Genomic DNA, 21125 nt, shown 5'->3' on the forward strand with positions numbered 1-21125 from the left:
TTTAATCAAATACCAACTACAAGTAGGACAAGGGGCTTATGCATTTGGAATATTAAGATTAGCATTTCTGTCATTTTCCTTAGATCAAAGAGAAATATTTTGTAAAATCTAAGATTGGTCTCAATAAAAACAATATTTACATATAGTGTGTACATTTAGATGTATTGATGTGTGCATTTGTATAGAAAACATTTCACAGGTGACTCACCACTAACTGTAATAATTTGTTATCTGTAAGAATGTTGTCCTGTCCATAAAGGACTTGGTGCTATGAAATTAGCTGGAGTTTAATTTGGGAGCATGATTACTTTAATCATGTACAATACTTAGGAACCCTGTATTTTTATGTGAACTGCATTCTGAAAAATTATAATGCTTTATTCAGTAGAATGGGTACTTATAATGATCAGTGACTTGTTACGATGCTTCCTCTATATATTTTATGTACATGGTATATCTTGGACATTATGTGCCTATAAACAGTTCCATAAAGACTGTTGCCACTTGTCACTTAATGGCAGCAGTTACCACGGTAATCATTTTGACTGTACAGTGGCTTCACTCTGTTCAGAAAAGTCCCTGCACCAGAGGATGCACATTTGGCTGAAGAGGGCAATCTCACAGAAGACACTGCTCAAGAGGCTGCCCGTGCTGTCATGGCTGCCACACTACTCTACAGAGGATGCTGTGGGGGATTTGGTGGCCGGCATCACAGTTGGACTCACTGTCATTCCCCAGTCACTCGCCTACGCCAGCATCGTTGGTCTTCCAGCTCAGGTGCTACTGCCATCAGAGCTGTTTCATCTACACATTTTCCTAGCTGCTCTCCTCTATGTATACATTACTATATCCTCCCCCACCCCTCCATACAAACCAGCCTGTCTCCCCTCCATCGACCCCTTTCATCCTACTGTTGCCACACTTGTGCACAAACTATGTAAATTCTGTCTGATCAAAGTGTGACAGTTTGACACAGTAGATCTCAACTCAACCTCAGCTCTAGCATCCCATGTGGTGAGGAATGGAGAAGAGGGATGGTATGGGGGAGGTATGTGTGTGTGTGGAGGGGGGGGGGGGGGGGAAGAGGTGGGATTTTCATTTCTCAAGGGGCTGCGAGACAAAAATGAGCAGCAGGGCACTGTTAGCATGAAAAGGAGGATTTGGTTAGCATTAGCAATGGGTATTTGTTATTTGAGCTACAAAGAGACAAATTGAATGCGAATTTAATCTCCTAAATATTACTACAGTAATATGTTGCAGCTAGAACCAGTATTATTGATGAAAATGATATTTACTTTAGAAGTTAGTTAATAAATTAAATAATTACTACAAAGAAAGTATTTTAAGAATTAGTACTTTAATTTACACAAGACATGATAATGTCAGCATGTGTTTTATCTTCGAGTCAGTATATACCTATAAAGTGGACAAGCTGAGATTCAGACAAAGTTCCAATAAGAGAATTCCCTGCATCTCAATACATACATAGAAAACATGTACCCATGCCTTGGGCCATGTATTGCAAAGAAGTTCAAAGTGAAAGTATCTGGCCCATAGAGCTCAAATGCTTTCAGATAACTACAGCCTTGATAAAGGATTATAACACCTACAAATAGTGTTCTGGGTGCTCAAATCAACAAACTGAATGAGTGTAGCAGGCAAAATAAATGAAACCTGAGGAAGATGTTTTGAATGATAAACAACAAGAGGTGCTAAGAATTGTTTATATACCCAATCTCTAAAACGTTCGGTAGTCTCCTATGGAAACAAGGTAGCTAGAGTTTTTCGCTCCCATCAACAAAAATAGGAAGTTTTCTTTGTAATGTAAAAGACAATCCAGTTCTCTTAATGTGGATGTGTACCACATGTCTTATGCAAGTCAGACTATTAAAATAGTTGTGGAGAGTTGCAAGGAACATCAAAGAAACATCTATTTCCAGAAGTTTCCTGTTAGCTATTTTGAGCCTAAAAATTGAAAAACTGTCAGGTACATCGATTTAATTATGTACATTCCTACCTGCCTGTCCATGTAGTTAGACTTGCAGTCAAGTTTTTCAAGTCTTTCTTATAAACGATCCTTACACATGTAAACAGAAGTTGTTCCATGCACCATGACTGCATTGGATTTGTGATGTAAACTTAATTTCCCTGGATGAGGGAATGATTTCAAACCATGAGTCATACTGGTATGTGCTATCTGCCATTTCATATACTGTCTGAATTGCTGGTACAGCAGCTGGAAGATATTTTCCACAGACCCTTATGAAAATAGAAGTATCCATTTCAAAATCCCATGATCACTTTAGTAGAGCATATATTCAGATTACTGGTTTTGGCAAAACTTTTTTATCATCTTCAGATCTGTAAAGCATAGACTCAGTAAACACAAAAACTGGGTGTGAGATACCTACATAACATTTTTAACATAATATGGATTCATAACGTACCATATTCACTACACTTCAAAGCAGCTCATCCATGTGTACAATGATTTGTAACACATAATAAATAAACAATCCAAGAACATGCATGGCATAGTATATTAGTATGTCAAAGGTAAAACAATCATTATATAAAATACCATGTACTGTGCACTGAATGTACATGCTCATGCTCACTTAAAAGCCACATACACACTGACACTGGGTAGTAAACATAGCAGAGACCGAGTGAGGTGGTGCAGTGGTCAACACACTGGACTCACATTTGGGTGGGTGATGGTTCAGACCTGTGTCTGGCCATCCTCATTTTAGTTCTCCATGACTTTCCTAAATCACTTTAGGCACATGCCAGGATGGTTCCTTTGAAAAGGTATGGCCAATTTCCTTCCATAATCTGATGGGGCCCGTGACCTCACTGTTTGGTTCTCTCTCTCAAAGGAACCAACCAACCAAACATCATAGATATTATAGTCAGCCACCAGATAGGATCACAGTAGTAACAAATTGAAATGCAGAGTTCCATATAAAGCCTACGCACAAATATGAATACATGTTTACAATGAAATTGTACAATGATCCAAATTAGAGTATACATTTTTTTTTAAATTTATGTTTGAAATGTGACTTCTGTTGTTGCCAAATATTTAAGTTAAAATTGTTTATGAATGATAAAAGAAAGTGCTGCTCATCTATAATTATAATCCAAGGTGTTTTAAAGAAGTAAAACATATGGTTTGTTCAATCTAAATACAATGATGAACAAGTCATCAAAATAAGTCTTTATTGTTAACAACTGGTTCTGACAGTTGTAACTGTCATCTTCTGGCTTCAACAAATTTTTGTTAGAAAATGTGTTCCATTGTGAGTTCATACTTTGTGTCATGTCATCATTATGGAGGATAAAATACAGTATGTTATATGTAGGTTTGTCAAAAATAAAACCATTTACAGTTAAAAACTACCTTGTGCACATGGGAATGTTCACATATGTAGCACTCACAAAGGTTTGTGTACGACATGTTACATATTTCATCGATCCAACTTACCCAAATCATAAAGTCAGAAGTAGAATGGTTTTATTTTTGACAAACCTATGTACAGGGTGTCCATAAAGTCCCTTTACAACTTCAAAATTTTATTACAACAGCAGTTATTGAAATATTTTAACAACATATCTTTTATTGTAATTAGTATTTATAAAAAAATTTTGACAGTGTTTAATAGACCTCTATATGGGCACATTTAGTTGCATGAAGCACTTCAAGATGGTACTCAATCTCTTGCCATGTTTGCTGTAGCATAGCTTCATCAATGGTGGCAATGGCATTATGAATCCTTTGCTTCATGTCAGGAATGTCCCATATCTGTGTCTCATACACGATATCTTTTACATATCCCCATAGAAAAGAGTCAAAGGGAGTGATATCTGGTGAATGTGGTGGCTATGAATTGGCCCATCCCTCCTAATCCATCTGCCTGGAAATGTTTCACTGAAGAACCAATGAACATGCAGTCCCCAATGTGTTGGTGCACCATCTTGCTGGAAAATGATAATTGACTGTAAGCCAATCAGTTGCGGTGCTCTATATTTGGTCAGAAGGTTGAGGTAAACATCTGCAGTAATTGTTGACTCACTGAAGAAAAATCGATCAATTATTCGGTTGCACATGATTCCACACCACACATGCACTTTTGGACTATCCCAGTGAAGCTCCCTAGTCACATGGGGGTGTTCAGATACCCAGAGTCTCACAGTGTGTCTGTTTAATGTCCCAGAAACATGAAAAGTTGCCTCGTCACTGAAACAAACCTACCTGACAAATGCTTCATCCTCTAAAAGTGTTCCAGCATGTTGAGTGCAAACTCTGTCCATTTTGGCTTGTCGTTTGGCTCAAGTGTCTGTAACAGTTGCACTCTGTAAGTGTACAACCATAAGTTCTTGTGGAGGACCTTATGCACAGCTGAATGTGGTAGTTGCAACTTTCTGGCAGTAGTGCAGATGGACTTCGTAGGTGAATGAGAGAAGACGTTTAAAACACAATCGATGTTTTCCTTGGATGTTCTTGGTCACCTGCTCCTCCCTTTATCCAACAAAGTCTCTGTCTCCATAAATTTTTTGTGCCATGCATGGATTGAAGGGCATGATGGTGGATCTCTTCATAACTTCGTTCTGAAATTTCACTGAGTCTGAACATCCGATTTTGTCTCAATAAACCAGGGCACACATTGTGCCTTCTCTTGAGGAGTTGCCATTTTGTAGAGATTCAGTTCCTGCCATCAACAGAGTATCTTAAACACAAAATTTTAGTATACATAAAAACTTTAGAAAACAGTGATTACAATAACAGAAATTTTGTTAAAATATTTCAACAACTGCCATTGTAATAAAATTTTGAAGTTGTAAAGGGACTTTATGGACATCCTGTATAATGTACTGTATTTTATCCACCATAATGACAACATGGCATGAGGTACAAGTTCTCTAATGGAACACAAGTGAAAAAAAATTTTTTTAAAGACCATAAAATTACAGTTACACCTGTTGAAACCATTTGTCAACAATACAGACTAATTTCTGCAATCCTCGCTACTGAAAGTAAGACATAGACAACTCCTTCACAGTTCTCAATATGAGAAAATTCAGTCATGTTGTTAAAGCACCCTCCTGGGTGTAGAGAACAAGACACAGTATAGACAGTTCATGTTACAACACTATTTTAAAAAATTGTATTATATTTGTAGAAAGGCAACATAACAAAATTTTACAACTGTAGCCTTCATTTCCTTATAAAATTAACTCATAGTATACAATACTAACTGTACAATATAAATTCTGTTCAAAAAAAGCTAATTATTGACATCTAGGTGAATTTAATTGAACTGTTGACACCACAAAGGGAACACATTGGTTCACTTTGTTATATATGAAAATAATGTAGTCATTATTTCACAAAAAGTTGTGACTTGTTCTCTACAATAAGCTTCCTGTTCCCTAGGAGCAATTTTCAGCTGAAACGAACTGAAATTTTGCACATTTTCAGTTTTGAGGAAGATATTACAGTGGAATTACTACACCTCTTTGGTGAGAACGCCACCAGCAGATTTCATTTTATGTCTATAAATTTCAAGTTACAGTAGACTAAAAGTATCACTTTAAACTGAATCACTTATTTTCTCTATGCAATATGGCAAGACCAAGGTATATTTTATCTGTTGTGAGCCCACCATGATGTATACAAGAGGCTATTGTATATTTTTTGGTTAAAGCTGAAGCCACATGCATCCCCCTTGTAGCAAATTATTCCCATTTGACAGTTATTTCTTTTTGAATCCTTATCGGAAATCAATCAGGACACTATACTCCACAATAACATGCACTTGCACAGAAGCCACCATCTTTTTGTGTGTTCCAGTATGGGTTGTATGGCTCTTTCATGGGCTGCATCCTGTACATGCTTTTTGGCAGTTGCAAGGATGTACCCATGGGCCCTTCTGCTGTCATCTCTCTGCTGACATTTCAGTCAGTGCGTGGCATGGGTCCTGAACATGCCGTGCTTCTTTGCTTCCTCACCGGAGTCATCCAGGTCATTATGGGGATCCTGGGTCTCGGTAAGCAAATCTGCTTCATTTTTTCTTTTGATGTTTCATTTCAATGTAAATTCATCAATGATTAGATTAAGACAGAATTCACAGTTATGTGTCACGAAGGTTAATGTTCAAAATATTAATAAGTATGAACATTCAAACATTTATATATGACTGTTTTCTATATTGTTTTACCCCCTGGAAACCCATGCTGATGCTATTTATTTTGTTCTATTCGATGTTTTAAGTCATACTGTAAATTTATTTATTTGGTTTAGCATAAATTACTGAGCTGAGATTTATATATCTCTGCTTCCTGTCACTGGAAGCATCAGACCCATATGTTACTGAGAAGATATGGAATTCTCTAATTCTTTTGAATGTGATGATTTCTGATTGATCAACAAAAGGCTAGTGTGTTGCCTAGCAAACTAAAATTAATGTACACTGACATGAGACTGGATTGAAAAGTAAAAAGTACATTCTTTAGTAGAATACATCATAAAAGTTACATTGTCTATTTTTTAATATTGTACCTGTGAACGGTAAAATGAGATATTTTATCCCTGAAATTGGCTGCAATGACAGACTGGTTTGTAGTATCACTAGAGGTCTAAGTTACATTGAAAGGTGATAATTTGGTTGAGAGTAGCCAAAACCAATGAATGTGAATGCCAAATAAAGATTGTAGCAACAGACTGACTTGTAACATTGCCTAATGTTTATGTTTGTGTCACATTTAAAAACACTAATGATCGTTTAAGTAGTCTGCAATTAACCATTAATACTCTGATGAGCGAACTAAAAAAACTTACAACCAGAAAGTGTGAACCTACATCAAACTTGCCTCACAGTAACCACGAAATTTCAGGCAAAGTGAAAAACAAAGTGCCTCATTCTCAACAAAGATTATTGTATGACCCTAATACCGCGTTTACAAGCAGGTTCAGTGTACAATCAACCGTGCAAAGTAAGAAACATTGTGCATGTGATAAAACTAACTTCCGATCTGAATATGAAACTACAAATATGCTGAGTGATACATCCAAAAGAATGCCTAACAACTCAACTACTGTTATGAAAGGAAATGAAACTGAAAGACCTGAACACTTGCGTGACCCAAATATCAAGTATATGTCCAGCACTGATACTAAATTGTTTGGCCATAACGACAGTGGACCTTCTAAACAGGCAGAGAAACCTAAACGAAGAAAAGTAGTTTTGATGGCAGACAGTCATGGTCGTGGATTTGCTCGCCTTCTGAATGATCAGTCCAGTTTACAAACAATCACTTACATAAAGCCTGGTGCTTCTATGTCGGAAGTTTGCAATCATGTACAATCCACAGACGTTGCTGACTTATCCTCTGAAGACTTTGTTGTGCTAATTGGTGGGTCAAATGACGTATATAAAAACGAAACCCACAAAGCAAAACAAGAACTAAAAAGGTGCTTAGGACAGTTGACACACACAAATGTTTTAGTGCTGAACATTTCACATCGGCATGACTTACCGTCTTGGTCATGCATAAATAAAGAAATAATCAATGCCAACCAACAAATTTCATTACTTTGCAAACATTTCAGAAATGTAGAACTCGTAAATGTTAATAATATTGGGCGCAGATTCCACACATTACATGGATTGCACGTTAACAACATGGGGAAAAAACTGCTCGTCGCAAAAATTGAAGAAATTATCACCAAGAGGCATCAAACACTCAAAAGTAAAATTATCCTGGATTGGCCCCCCAAATATTCGAAGGAAACAACGCCAGCAAGACCTCACTCACCAACACCAACAACAAAAGAAGGAACTGGGTGCCTCCAATATTCAGGCACAATGAATGCAGTAACAGCTCTACCAATTGCAGACCCAGCTCTAACACCAGCAGCAATATTATCAACAGCAGGTGCAGTAGCTGAAAAACTACCAGGAGAGCCAGACACAGAAGAAAATTCTGCTGCAGATGATAATAGAAGAATAGGTGCTGTCGGGAAAAGAAAAGCAGCACTTCCAGCACACTTGAATGATTTTTTATTGACAAGGTAAAGGTAAGTGATCAATTAAATATGCCAAAGCCTAACAATATGCCAAAGCCTAACAAACCCTTTAATTTAATGCTGATTCATCAAAATGTCCAATCATTGCTAAACAAATTAAATGAAGTTGAAATTTTATGTACTGATGAGCTAAAAAACGTTTCTGTAGTGTGTATAACTGAACACTGGCTGCCTAAAGATGCAATGTCAGTCACAAAACTTTCAGACTTCAATCTTTCTTCATCATTTTCTAGAATTACATCCAGTCATGGAGGGTGATGTATATTTGTTAAAAGTGGCATTGATTATTGTAACATAAAATGCATTGAACTGTTAGCTGAAGAGAAAATTTTTGAAGTATCCGCAGTTGAACTCTCTGCATTAAAATTAATAATCATCTGTGTATATAAGAGCCCTGATGGGAACTTAAATGATTTCTGTCACCAACTAGAAGCAGCTTTAAATACTATAAAAAACTTCATCAAAACAGTGATCATATGTGGAGATTTTAATATTGATTTTCAAGAAATCTCAAAAGACCAGCAAAGCTTGATGACCCTACTGGAAACATATAACATAAAAGCCACCATAGACTCTCCTACAAGAGTTACACCAACAACTAGCTCAACAATTGATCAGATATTAATAAACAAAAATGTAAATCACAAGTTCTGTGCTGGAAATCTTAATACTGGCTTCAGTGATCACTATGCACAGTTTATTGCTTTGCACACCCCAAGTGAAACAACTGAGAAAGAGGAACTTGTAAAAGAAGCAAGGAAATTCACTAACAAACAAATAAACCTTTTTGTACAGAGACTAAGTGAAGAAACTTGGTATGAAGTGTATACCTGTGAAAATACTAACAAAAAGTTTGAAAAATTCATGGAAATCTTCATATCATACTTTGAAGCTGCATTTCCATTAAAAAAGCAAAAATGTCAACCTAACTTCAAAAAGAACAAATGGATTACAATAGGTATTACAATATCTTGTGCAGAGAAAAGAAGATTACACGATATAGCAAAGACACAGAACATGCCCCATGAATTTCATTTGTACCTGAAGAATTACAAGAGGATCCTCAAAAATGTTGTAAGGAAAGCTAAAACAATGGCAAATGACAAATACATTGAAAACTCAAAAAACAAATCTAAAGCTATATGGAAAGTTATAAAAAATCAAACAACAAGGGAAACTAAACAATATAAAAATGTGAACTTATGTTATGAAGGACAAATGATTTCTTGCCCAACAGAAATTGCAGGGACCTTCAACAAATATTTTGCAAACGTAAGTGAACAGTGGGTGAGTGGACTGGAAGAACACAACAAAATATCACCTCCAACATGCAATAGTGTGAGAAATGTGTCTACATCTTTGTTCCTTTCACCCACAAATTCTGAAGAAATTTTATCAGTTATAAAAACCTTGAAAACAGGCTACTCATGTGGAATTGATGGAATACCAGATGCAATTATTAAAAAATGCTGTCTTGCCTTAGCTGAACCCTTGACACATTTGTGCAACAGCTCACTGGCATCAGGAACCTTCCCTTCATGCTTAAAAACAGCAAAGCTGAAACCACTGTTCAAAAAAGGAAATCCAGAATGTGTTTCAAATTATAGACCAATAGCCCTACTGCCTGTATTTTCTAAAATTTTAGAAAAAGTTTTTTATAAGAGATTGTCTGATTTCCTAAATAAAAATAAGATTCTCTCTCCTTCACAACATGGCTTCAGGAAAGGCTATTCAACTGAAAGTGCAATATTTGAATTTCTTAATGAAATCTACACTAAACTGGATGCAGGTGAGTTTGTGACAGGCATATGTCTTGATTTATCTAAAGCTTTTGACGTCATTGACCATAGTGCCCTACTGCAGAAGCTTGACCAGTTAGAAATTAGAGGTACATCCAATGAGTGGCTCAAGACATACCTATGTGGTCGCAAACAGGTGGTTGAAGTGCAATATACTGACCATAACAAAATCAGCTACTACTATTCAGGATATGAAAATGTGAAATATGGTGTCCCTCAAGGATCAGTATTAGGACCCATTCTGTTTCTCCTCTATGTCAATGATCTTATGTACAACAAGTATTGCCAAACTACCCTCCAATTTGCAGACGATACAAGCTTCCTTATTAGTGGTAAAACAGAAGAAAAACTTAAAGACTCCGCTATCCAAACAATGAACAGTGTAGAACAGTGGTTCAGCTACAACAAGCTAATTATAAACAAAGAAAAGACAGTAGCACTGAATTTCTATAATGTAAAAGGAAGACACCACCCAAACATAGAAATAGAACTTAGGGACAGAGTTCTTGAAAGTGTTGACAGCACTAAATTTCTGGGACTCTGGCTCCAGAACAACACAAAATGGGTGGTACATATTGAATATTTGCAAAGAAAACTAAGCAAAACCTGTTACATGATACGGATCTTAAAAATTTGTTGCAGCAAAGCCAGCCTATTAAATGTATACTACTCCTATGTGCATTCTGTAATTAAATATGGCATAATCTTCTGGGGCAATACAACAACAAATATTAAACTTTTCAGGATGCAAAAGAGAATACTAAGAATTATTGAAGGGGTAAACAATACGAAATCGTGCAGACCCATATTCAAAAAACTGTCAGTTCTTCCTCTTCCTTGCATTTTTATCTATGAAACATCAGTTTTCATCAAACAACATATCGATAGACACCCAAATATCTTGTTAAAAAATGAAGATATACATGCACACAGTACAAGGCAAAAATCTGACCTTCATGAAACAGGTGAGAACATCATTGTGCCAAAAAGGCACACTACACACTGGGATAAAGATTTTCAATAATCTACCTAAACATATTAAATCAATAGGTAAACTCTGTAGTTTTAAGGCTGAAGTAAAGGCATATTTAATTGATCATTGCTTTTACAGTCTGACAGAATATATAAAAGCCAAACAACAAAAATAAAGATGCATTATTAATATTCTACTTTGTATGTTGCCTGTAATGTTTGTTGTATTTATGAATCTGTGCTAAATTACTTCAATATCTAGTCCTTAGGATTGCAATACAAACTGTATTTTATCTTGTAAATACCTAACCATGTCCAATATCCTTGTATATATTCTATACATATAGGATTTGAAGGACTAAATAAATAAATAAATAAATAAATTTAAGGCATATTTCATCGTAAGAACTAAAAGTGCAAGATAAATTCAGAAAACATATATTAGGTAATGGACAGAAGTCTCCAACAGTTATTTTGATGCATATTATGTCCATGTATTGTAAGCAAACTACGAAAAATGTAAAGGGGAATGAAATATTTAAAAGTAAACAACATTTTTATGATTCATCCAAATGATATATCCCCCCCCATTTACATTAAAGTATGATAACTTGCACTGTGACGAGCTCAATGAGAGTAGTGAAATGAAGTGTTGCTGGTGAAACCATTCAAACAGGAGATGTGTAATAAACCCTAGAGAGATTTAAAGGACAATACAACTTTTAAACTGGAACTTAGAAAATTTTTAATTGATATATGTTGCTACTCAATAAACGAATAACTTGAAGACCAAGCAAATGACATTACAAACTAACCTCCAAAATTTTCTATCTTTGTTTGTTTCAGCTTTTATTATACATTACCATTTATAGTACAAGTTATATATTGTTACTGAGATGCAAATTACTATGAACCATTTATGTGGGAAGAAGCTGTAAGTTCGCTGTCATTTATTATAGACAATTTCATTTTGTACATTCTATATTTTAATTTCTGTGTATGACAGATCCAATTGCAGACAATTTCATTTTGTATATTCTATATTGTTAATATCTATGTATGACAAGACCAATATAACTTGTATGATGACACGGATGCTAAATAAATAAATAAATGAGACAAGAACTGTGAGACCAATCATGCTTGAAATAACTTGAGTAATTATTTATCACGCACATGGTGTAGCTGATGGATTACATCACATATAAGTTCCAAGTATTTTGCTGTAAATTCAGGGCTAGTATTCTTTGTGAAACTGCACCTCAGGATGTGTTCTGACCATGTACTGTTTGCAGCTGCACATTGTGTAGTTGTGGCCAACATTACAAAGCTCAAAATTTGTAGTTGTTGAACCTTAAGTTTTCTGTTATTAATCTTATTGTTATGTTACATTTTACAGCTGAACATGCTATGTCTTTCATACTGATGAACAAAGTGTAGAACAGATAAGCTCCACTGCCTCATTTAACACCTTGCAACTTGGAAAGGAATCCTGCACGTCTTTGGGAAAAATAGCTAACCATATATATTTTCTGTAAAAAAACACAACCTTAATAGTGAGCAGGAAAGACACTTGGAATAAAGCTTCCTAATGTGCCAACCCTGCAAACAGATCTGTTTGTTTAGCAGATAATGTTTTGAAAATATGAACCATGGCTTGCACACACATTCTTTGTAATGGGTGATACCATTTGCAATAAAGAAACTGCTCTTGATCTATATATGATGCACTAAGGGAAAAACTACATGAAAAAAGCTCAGTTTGTAAATGTTTTAATTGTCTCATACCCCATTCTCTCCAAAAGTGTAACACTCACATTCAAAATTGAAGTCTAAACAATTTACAAATCCCTAATGGTATCAAAATTCAACTATTTAACAATACTTTTCAGGTTAAAATTACTCCTAACCTCTGTTACATTAGTCAGTGATCTTCATCTTAAAGGTGTTGTATTACATGTATTCTTCTGTAACAAACTGTACTACAACAGTGACATGGGAATTTCATCAAATTTCTCCCTGCGGTCTCTCAGTAGGTAGCTGAAAATGCACAAGTAGTAATGCTGCAAACTTCATTTTAAACTGTCCAAAAGTGCAGTGTTTCATTACATTGGATTCAAAATTTGTGACAGGTGTTCCTGCAATGTTTCCTGCTTTATGTTCTATTTATAATATAGGAAGGATGTGACAGGTTGTATGTAAGACCATATCTGATTTTTTGTCTCTGTATAAATGAGTGATGTCTTAGAGATAATTGAATTTTAATTTAATGCCTAGAAGTATGTAACATTCAGTTTATTAGTGTTTGTCAACTGCATGTACCAGTGATGTCCCCTCTTCTTCAAATTTGAGACTGTAACAGCCACCAGTCCTAGAAAAAGCTTCCTTGGCAACAGAGATAAAACTACGTGCATGTCTTACAAAGAGCATCACAATGAGTGAGAAAATTGTAGGCCTCACTTGAGGTAGCAAATGCCTTGCAAATGGCCACACACAAGAACTATTATTAATATTTAAAATATCCTGTGTTTAGTGAAGTCTCATAGGAGGAACTTCTAAATCAACCATTGTGTTCAGCAGAGACTGATTAAAGGTGAGACATTTGACATTGAACTGTGGCAGATTTAACCTCTGCAGCACACCACATTCTGTAAATGGGTTCTCTTGGCATGCCAGACAAAAAATTTTACACTGAACATGAACATCTGCATTGATAACCTGTAAAAGACCCCTATAGTTTGAAACTTTATTCAAAAGTGACCCAGTTTGTGTTTGCCTGTCTATTATACCTTCACCAGTTGTCATTCTAATGAAGTAACCATTTTCTCTGAACAACCTCACTACACGACTACACAGAATTTGTGTAACATCGATCGGTTTTGTGTGATGTAGAGCACTTTTTAAGTTTTCATTCATTTATTTTCATTTTATTGAAGCCTCAGTTTTTTGATGTAATGCAACTTCATGTTTTAGATTATTTCTTGTGTTATACATGTGCTTGGAAATGTGCGTGTGAAACATGCATGAATCACATGAGCTACCAAAAAATATTCTGTATGTCTCCCAGGCTACAATGTATGTTCCTTTCTCATCATCTAGTAACAGTAAGAACGTTAACATAAAAATAAAATAAATATTTCAGATAGAATTTCATTATTGGGACTTAATGCCAGATACGAACATGTCCTTGCTGTTGTTTGATCTAGTCTGAACAGATGGGGATTTGAAACTGGCATGCAGTCACAACACAAGTTTAGAAAACATGGAGATCATGCTACCAGTAACATACTCCTCTGTGCCTGTCCTCAATCATAGACCAAGATGACTGGGTAGACTTCAATAACAAATTGATTCCTACCAACTGGAAAGAGCTTGAACTCATTATACATTTTGCTGAGAAAAGTTTCCAGCTAGCTTGAAAAGAAAGCTTTTCAGAATTAGGTGACTGAACCCCAAAGGGATATCCCAGTGAACAATGCCATGCAGAATTACATTTTTATTCACTCATAGGCAGATGAGATGCACTGTTTACAAAGATATTTTACTACAAAATATAATATAAATAATATTATAGTAAATATATAATATTCACGCATCCCAGATACAAAAACAGAATTCTTGATCAGCAGTGGATTAAAACATTCTTTCATCTTGTTTTTGCAGGTTTCATTATTGACTTCATATCTGGACCAGTGTCATCAGGTTTCACATCAGCAGCTGCTCTCATGATTGTAACATCACAGATGAAGGATTTGTTGGGAATCACAGCAGAGGGCAGTACTTTCATTGAAGTATGGGGAAGTCTGTTCAAGAACATGCATAACACAAAACTCTATGACAGTGTTTTGGGTGTTGTCTGCATTGTGGTGCTGCTATTGATGAGGGTGAGTTGTTACCTTGTGATTTAACAACAAGAACTGTAGTGTGATTCTGCAATTGGCAAAGTCCAGATGTTTATCATTTTAATTGGTCCAGTTTTGGTTCTCGATGAAATAGTCTGCTGCTGTGTAATGTCTTATTTTGGGGTTTTCAAGTCTAGCAAAACACTTCTTTATTATTAAAAAATGAGCAATAAGAATTATGAAAGAGGTTGCACCTAGGGAGTCCAGTAGGAAAATATTCAAAGAAATGAAAGTTATGACTCTTCCATAAGTATATATCTATGAAAATATGTGCCTTTTGAAATCCCATCCCCATTTCTTTGCTATGAGCAATGATTACCATGACTATGAAACTAGACACAGAATTGACTTCCATAGAGACATACATCAGAAAGCCCAGTAATAAAAAAGTGTGATATATCATCCCAAAATTCTTTGTAGAGTTACTAAGATGCAGTGACGTAGCATGATTGTCAAGGTTGGGGAGACCCTGCAGTTATTATAGGGAGACAAAATAGTACAATAAACAATAATTTAAACAAATTAAACAAAATGCATCAAATAAAACAACAACAGCTAATACTACTACCACTACCACTACCACCACCACTAATAATGATAATAATAATAATAATAATAATAACTAACTTGTTCAAGAAACGATGACAGATTTTTAGAACCCCAGCAGCAGGAGAAGAAGCACTTATATTTTCTTGTACACAAGTGCAATGTGCCTGTCTTTTCTTTCCACGAATAAGCCTATAACTTGGTCTACAAAGATCTGATCACTGGATAGCTCTCCAGGTAGTGTCTTTTCTATGGCTAACTTGCTCAAAAACGACAGCTGGATGTTGGACATTGAATTCCTTAAATAATTCTTCACTCGATGTGCATTTTCAACTTGTTGCGACATAATGAATAATTCTTCACTCGTTTAAGAGCACTCATGCTTCGTTCACTGCTTGCTGTAGTTGCTGGTAGGGTCAAAACCAAATGCAAGGAACTTCGAAGTTTCTTCATAAACGAAGTCTAAATCACTGTTGACAATTAACTTTAAGAGGATTCCTTGAGATAAGTGATTTTTCTTATCAGCATTTATGTTACACAGTTCACTTTCAAGTTGTTGTTGTTTGAAAAAAGAATATTGTTCTAATAATTGAAGCAGTTTCAACTTTGGGAATTCTTGTTGACAGTTGGGAAAACACTTTTTGTTCAGAAGTTCAACAAACTGAATTTGGGGAAACTACCTTTCCATCTGAACAATTTGCAAATCCAGTATCTCGTTAAGTTAGTGCCCTGAGAGATGTCTTTTGACTGTCACAGAATGATAAGTTGCCATTCAAACACAAGCTGCATTTAATGCATTCATCAACGAATGTTTCTGTTCTTAACTTTCGTAAGTTTCTCAAAACAGTTCTTATTTCATCATGGCAAGCTGTTATACTGACAGATTTTGACTGAAGCACATTAAAGAGATGTTCAACATAAACCAAGCACCCTCGGTAGTAGCAAAGCAAGTAGGCAAACATAGGATCATCCATCTGTCGTTTCATTCCCACACCACAGCTCAAAGATTCTGGGTCCCACTGAGAGTCTGTATCATCAAATATACAATTAAAAACACTATATACACCTAAGAAATGATTAGATGTTCTTGAAACTGCCCTGGAACGAAAGTTCCGGCAAGTGTTGTTTGCAGGTGGCAGTTTAAATCCCTTCTCAGTTAGCAATACAGTTCGTTTTGATGATTTGCTGAAAAACAAATGGAATGCAGTAAGATCACTTACAAACATGCGTACTTGTCGAATGGTTTTGGAGGCATGTAACAGTACCCAATTCAGCTGGTGTGCATAACAATGAATAAACAGCGCATAGGGGCAGAACTGCTTCACCAATTGTTGTAGTCCTCTTTCTCTGCCCGCCATTACTGAAGTGCCATCATATGTTTGACTGACCACTTTTCCTTCCACATTCTATTCTTTCAATACTGCATGAATAATGTTTGACAAACCTTTAGCAGTTTTATCTCCAGAAACATTGTAAAATCCAGCTATTCTTTCCTCAATTCTGTCTGCAATACCGTTCCTGAATATTATACTCATTAGACTCTTGCATGACACGTCTAATGTTTCATCAGCTTGAATCGAAATGAAATTGCAGTTCTGAATTTCAGATTTTATTTTCTCATTAGCTGCCAAAGTTATCATTTCTATTACATCATTCTGTATATCTGGAGAAGTTCCTTTGAAGGTTGAAGATGATGACAGATGGTCTCGGATTAACTGCTCTCCTTGAGCTAGTAAATCCAACAATTTGAGATAGTTACATTTGTTGCTGGAGGTTTCATCATCTCGATGGCCGCAAAAGTCTAGTTCTTGTTTACAAAGTAATACAATTGCCTGAATAAGATGAGCCAATACTCTCCTGCTGGATGCAACTTGTTTGTTGTATTTTGCTGGCCGGAGTGACCGAGTGGTTCTAGACGCTACAGTCTGGAGCCGCACGACTGCTACGGTCGCAGGTTCGAATCCTGCCTCGGGCATGGATGTGTGTGATGTCCTTAGGTTAGTTAAGTTTAAGTAGTTCTAAGTTCTAGGGGACTGATGACCTCAAATGTTGAGTCCCATAGTGCTCAGAACCATTTGAATGATTTTTGTTGTATTTTATTGCTGTCAGACGAGCGGCTCCAGGAAGGGCGTGCTCAATTCTACTTTTGCCCAGTAACTGAAATGAGTCTATGTTCTGCAGGTGACGCTTTGATATCTTATGCTTTTGTGCTTCCCTGTCAAAGTTCTTTATTGCATCATTCCTTTTCACCACCAATCAGAAGGCATATATAACAATATAATCTATTATTAACTGCATTCGCAGTCAGCCAAGAAGACTTTTCGTACCAGGCAGTCTGAAAAGTGTGTTTTTGTTTGGCTTCACTTAAAACTACATGGAGTAGGTCATTTGTCCTTCAATTCGCACTTTTTTTCATATGTTAATGTAGAAAAAGGCGTTTTTAATAAAAATTGTATAAAATGTGCAGTTGCTGGCTCACTCATGTTGGCGACACAATGAAAATATGCACTAAAATCACACAAGAATGACTATGAACACAAACCGAGGAACCGTTCACTTCTGTGTTAAAAGCCAGCATAAAAGCGGCAGGGACTAGTCTCGATATCTGCTAGCAAGTGCAGCGCACTGGCCTTCATGGAAGGGGAAGTGGGGGGGGAGCCAAGAATGCCACTAACGCTCAGGCACACACAGGGAGGCAGAGACTGAGAGCAATCGAGTCTCAAGCAGGCAGATACACCAATTCTCAGGGTGCGGTGGCACGGCCTACAAAACTGATGTTTTCACACATTTAGTGCTCTTGGTAGAAATCTGTTTATATTTTTGTTATGAATTAATATTGCATCTTTTTTAAGCACGAATACAGGGGAGACTAAGTCTCAAAGTCTCCCCTCACACTACGCCACTGCTAAAATGTCAAAGCTGCACATTTTAAAAAATGAGCTCAAGGGAAAAAGTTTTTACAGTGTTGATGAGTACATGAATTTTATGAATTTGAGGACATCAGTAACTTAAATTAAACGTAGCCATGTGTTACTGGATATAATGTTAACTTAGAATTCATTTGGTTTATGTATTTGGTTATCTGTATGATTTTTATCTGTATCTGTATGATTTGTGTTTGTTTATGTACCTAATTATCTGTATGATTTGTATACAGACGCCGGCCGAAGTGGCCGCGCGGTTCTGGCGCTGCAGTCTTGAACCGCGAGACCGCTACGGTCGCAGGTTCGAATCCTGCCTCGGGCATGGATGTGTGTGATGTCCTTAGGTTAGTTAGGTTTAACTAGTTCTAAGTTCTAGGGGACTAATGACCTCAGCAGTTGAGTCCCATAGTGCTCAGAGCCATTTGAACCATTTTGTATACAGACACTATTATTTAAGTTTCTTTTGTGTCAACACAGCTATAGAAGGCACCTGAACAAAGCAGATGGCATGATGTTTATGAAAAAATTGAAATCTTAAAGTCTTATTTTTAGTGTTTTACAGCAATCATCATTCATAGACAAATTTGACTGTTACAGGTATTGGCAAATTTTAAAATAGGACCAAAAGATGATGAAGAGAAGACGACCACCCACAGGATTCTAAACAAAGCTATCTGGCTTACTGGGACTTCTCGCAATGCTATCCTAGTTGTTATATGTGGCATCATAGGACATCAGCTATCACTCTCAGGGGATTCACCTCTTAACTTAATAGGTTTGTTTTTAAATTCATTTATCATTTAGAAACTTTGTGAAATAAAAAAGTTAGTATTGAATCCTAGTGCATTAGTAATACCTGTATGTGATGTTGACTAATATGTGAATATCCTTTTTCTTTAGGTCCCATTCCTCCTGGACTTCCAGCTTTCCAGTTACCGCCATTTACTGTGACATTAGAAACAGGAAATTCCACAGTTACATATTCATTTGGTGACATGTGTTCACACCTTGGATCTGGAATTTTTATTGTACCTCTTGTAGCACTATTGGAAAATATTGCTGTCTGCAAGGCATTCTGTAAGTTCAGGTTTTTTACACAATATTATTTCATTTCACCCTTTTCTTTGGCTTTACTGAAAGGCTTTCTAGTTACATCAAGACAGAAAAAGCTTTTGTTTAAGTTGTGACAACAGACATACACAGAAGCAACTGTATCACTAACATGCAGCACATTAGGTTCCTTCATCTAACAAAAGAAGGAAGAGTCTCAGGTAGTATTCTTTCTCAGGAGAGATGCAGCATGTCAGAGTAAGAGGATCATCCACAATGACATGTCACCAATGGGTAACGTATAATGTGGTTAGAAAGCTCTAGCCAGTCCATTGAGCTTACTCTCAAACAACAGGCTCTGCATCCAAGTTCACACACTATGCATCAACACTGTATTTTCTTTTTCTGTCAGAATGAATCAATACAGAGTTCTGTCAGGGAGACTGTATATAATGTACATGAATCCAATGCCTTGTTCATGATACTGTAAGGTGTAAATGTTAGGGAAGCACTAAGCTCAAACATAAATCATAGACTTCAGTGGCTGTCAGACATTTCTGTGTTTATCAGTGAGATATATTGTGGAAGACATTTACTGCATTGTGTTGTGGTAACACCGAAATTTGGTGGCTGTTGTTTTATTGTCTGAGACTCTTCTTCTTTGTTTGGGAATGGACCATTATTTTTGTTCAGTACCAGTTTTCTGTATCAATGCAATAATGTTACACACTACAATGCAAGAACCATCTGCTTGAGGGGTTGAGAAAAATTAGGCTGTCTTGTTGGATAGCCCATTTCAAACCCCAACCTGAACCCAAAAATCATGTAATGCCTTCAGGATACAATAAAAATCAAACAATGGAAAATCCAAGATGCAATAATGACAGTATTATGAGAAGGATACATTGCTGCTTACTATATAGAGGATGTACTGAGTTGAAGTCTGGTACAACAAAAAGACTGCTATACATTTAAGTTTTTGGCCAAAAGGCATTTTTCTAAAGTGTAAAATGCACACAGATTCACACAAACACAACTCACACACACACAACAACTATCTCTGGCCACTGAGGCTGACCTGCTATAGCAGTCTGGCATCAGTGGCCAGAGGCAGTGGTCATGTGTGTGTGTGCGTGTGTGCGTGTTCTTTATGCATGAATGTGTTTGTATTTTCTACTTTAGAAGAAGGCCTTTTGGCCAAAAACTTAAAATAGAGCAATCATTTTGTTGTGCTTGTGTGCTACTCAGTGCCTCCTCTGTGTGGTGAGTAGCAATCTATTCTTTTATTGTTGTATTTAAGATAAAATAGTCATCTGTGTGTTATATCTATTTGTCCAAAACATGGTAATACCCCTCATCATCTCCAAAGAATCAGAACTTGAGGAAAAGTCATAGCAGAAATCAACACTATAATATAAAAACAAGTTTGTGTGTGCTGTTTGTTACATGATTGGTATCTTTCAAATGACAGGACTGGTTTCTGAAGATTTTGACCAAATAGTAAATATGTATATAATATGTATATAAATATGTATATAAATGTCTGCTTGTGTCTGTGTATGTGCGGATGGATATATATGTGTGTGTGTGTGTGTGTGTGTGTGTGTGTGTGTGTGTGAGTGTATACCTGTCCTTTTTTCCCCCTAAGTTTTTCTGCTCCTGGGATTGGAATGACTCCTTACCCTCTCCCTTAAAACCCACATCCTTTAGACTTTCCCTCCCCTTCCCTCTTTCCTGATGAAGCAACCGTTGGTTGCGAAAGCTTGAATTTTGTGTGTATGTTTGTGTTTGTTTGTGTGTCTATCGATCTGCCAGCACTTTCTTTGGTAAGTCACATCATCTT

At 36.3% G+C, this 21125-nt stretch overlaps 1 protein-coding gene across 1 annotated transcript in view; it reads left to right on the top strand.

Moving 5' to 3' along the window:
* Positions 1-591: 591 nt before the first annotated feature.
* LOC126236077 (sodium-independent sulfate anion transporter-like) overlaps positions 592-21125 on the top strand; it is a 65515-nt gene continuing 44981 nt past the window's right edge. The window contains exons 1-5 of the mRNA XM_049945137.1: positions 592-777; positions 5855-6050; positions 14524-14744; positions 18830-19007; positions 19133-19309. Of these exons, the coding sequence (XP_049801094.1) occupies positions 592-777; positions 5855-6050; positions 14524-14744; positions 18830-19007; positions 19133-19309 (958 nt within the window). The remainder of the gene's footprint in view (positions 778-5854; positions 6051-14523; positions 14745-18829; positions 19008-19132; positions 19310-21125) is intronic.

Source organism: Schistocerca nitens, chromosome 2 (assembly GCF_023898315.1).
Source record: "Schistocerca nitens isolate TAMUIC-IGC-003100 chromosome 2, iqSchNite1.1, whole genome shotgun sequence".
Lineage (NCBI taxonomy): Eukaryota > Metazoa > Arthropoda > Insecta > Orthoptera > Acrididae > Schistocerca > Schistocerca nitens.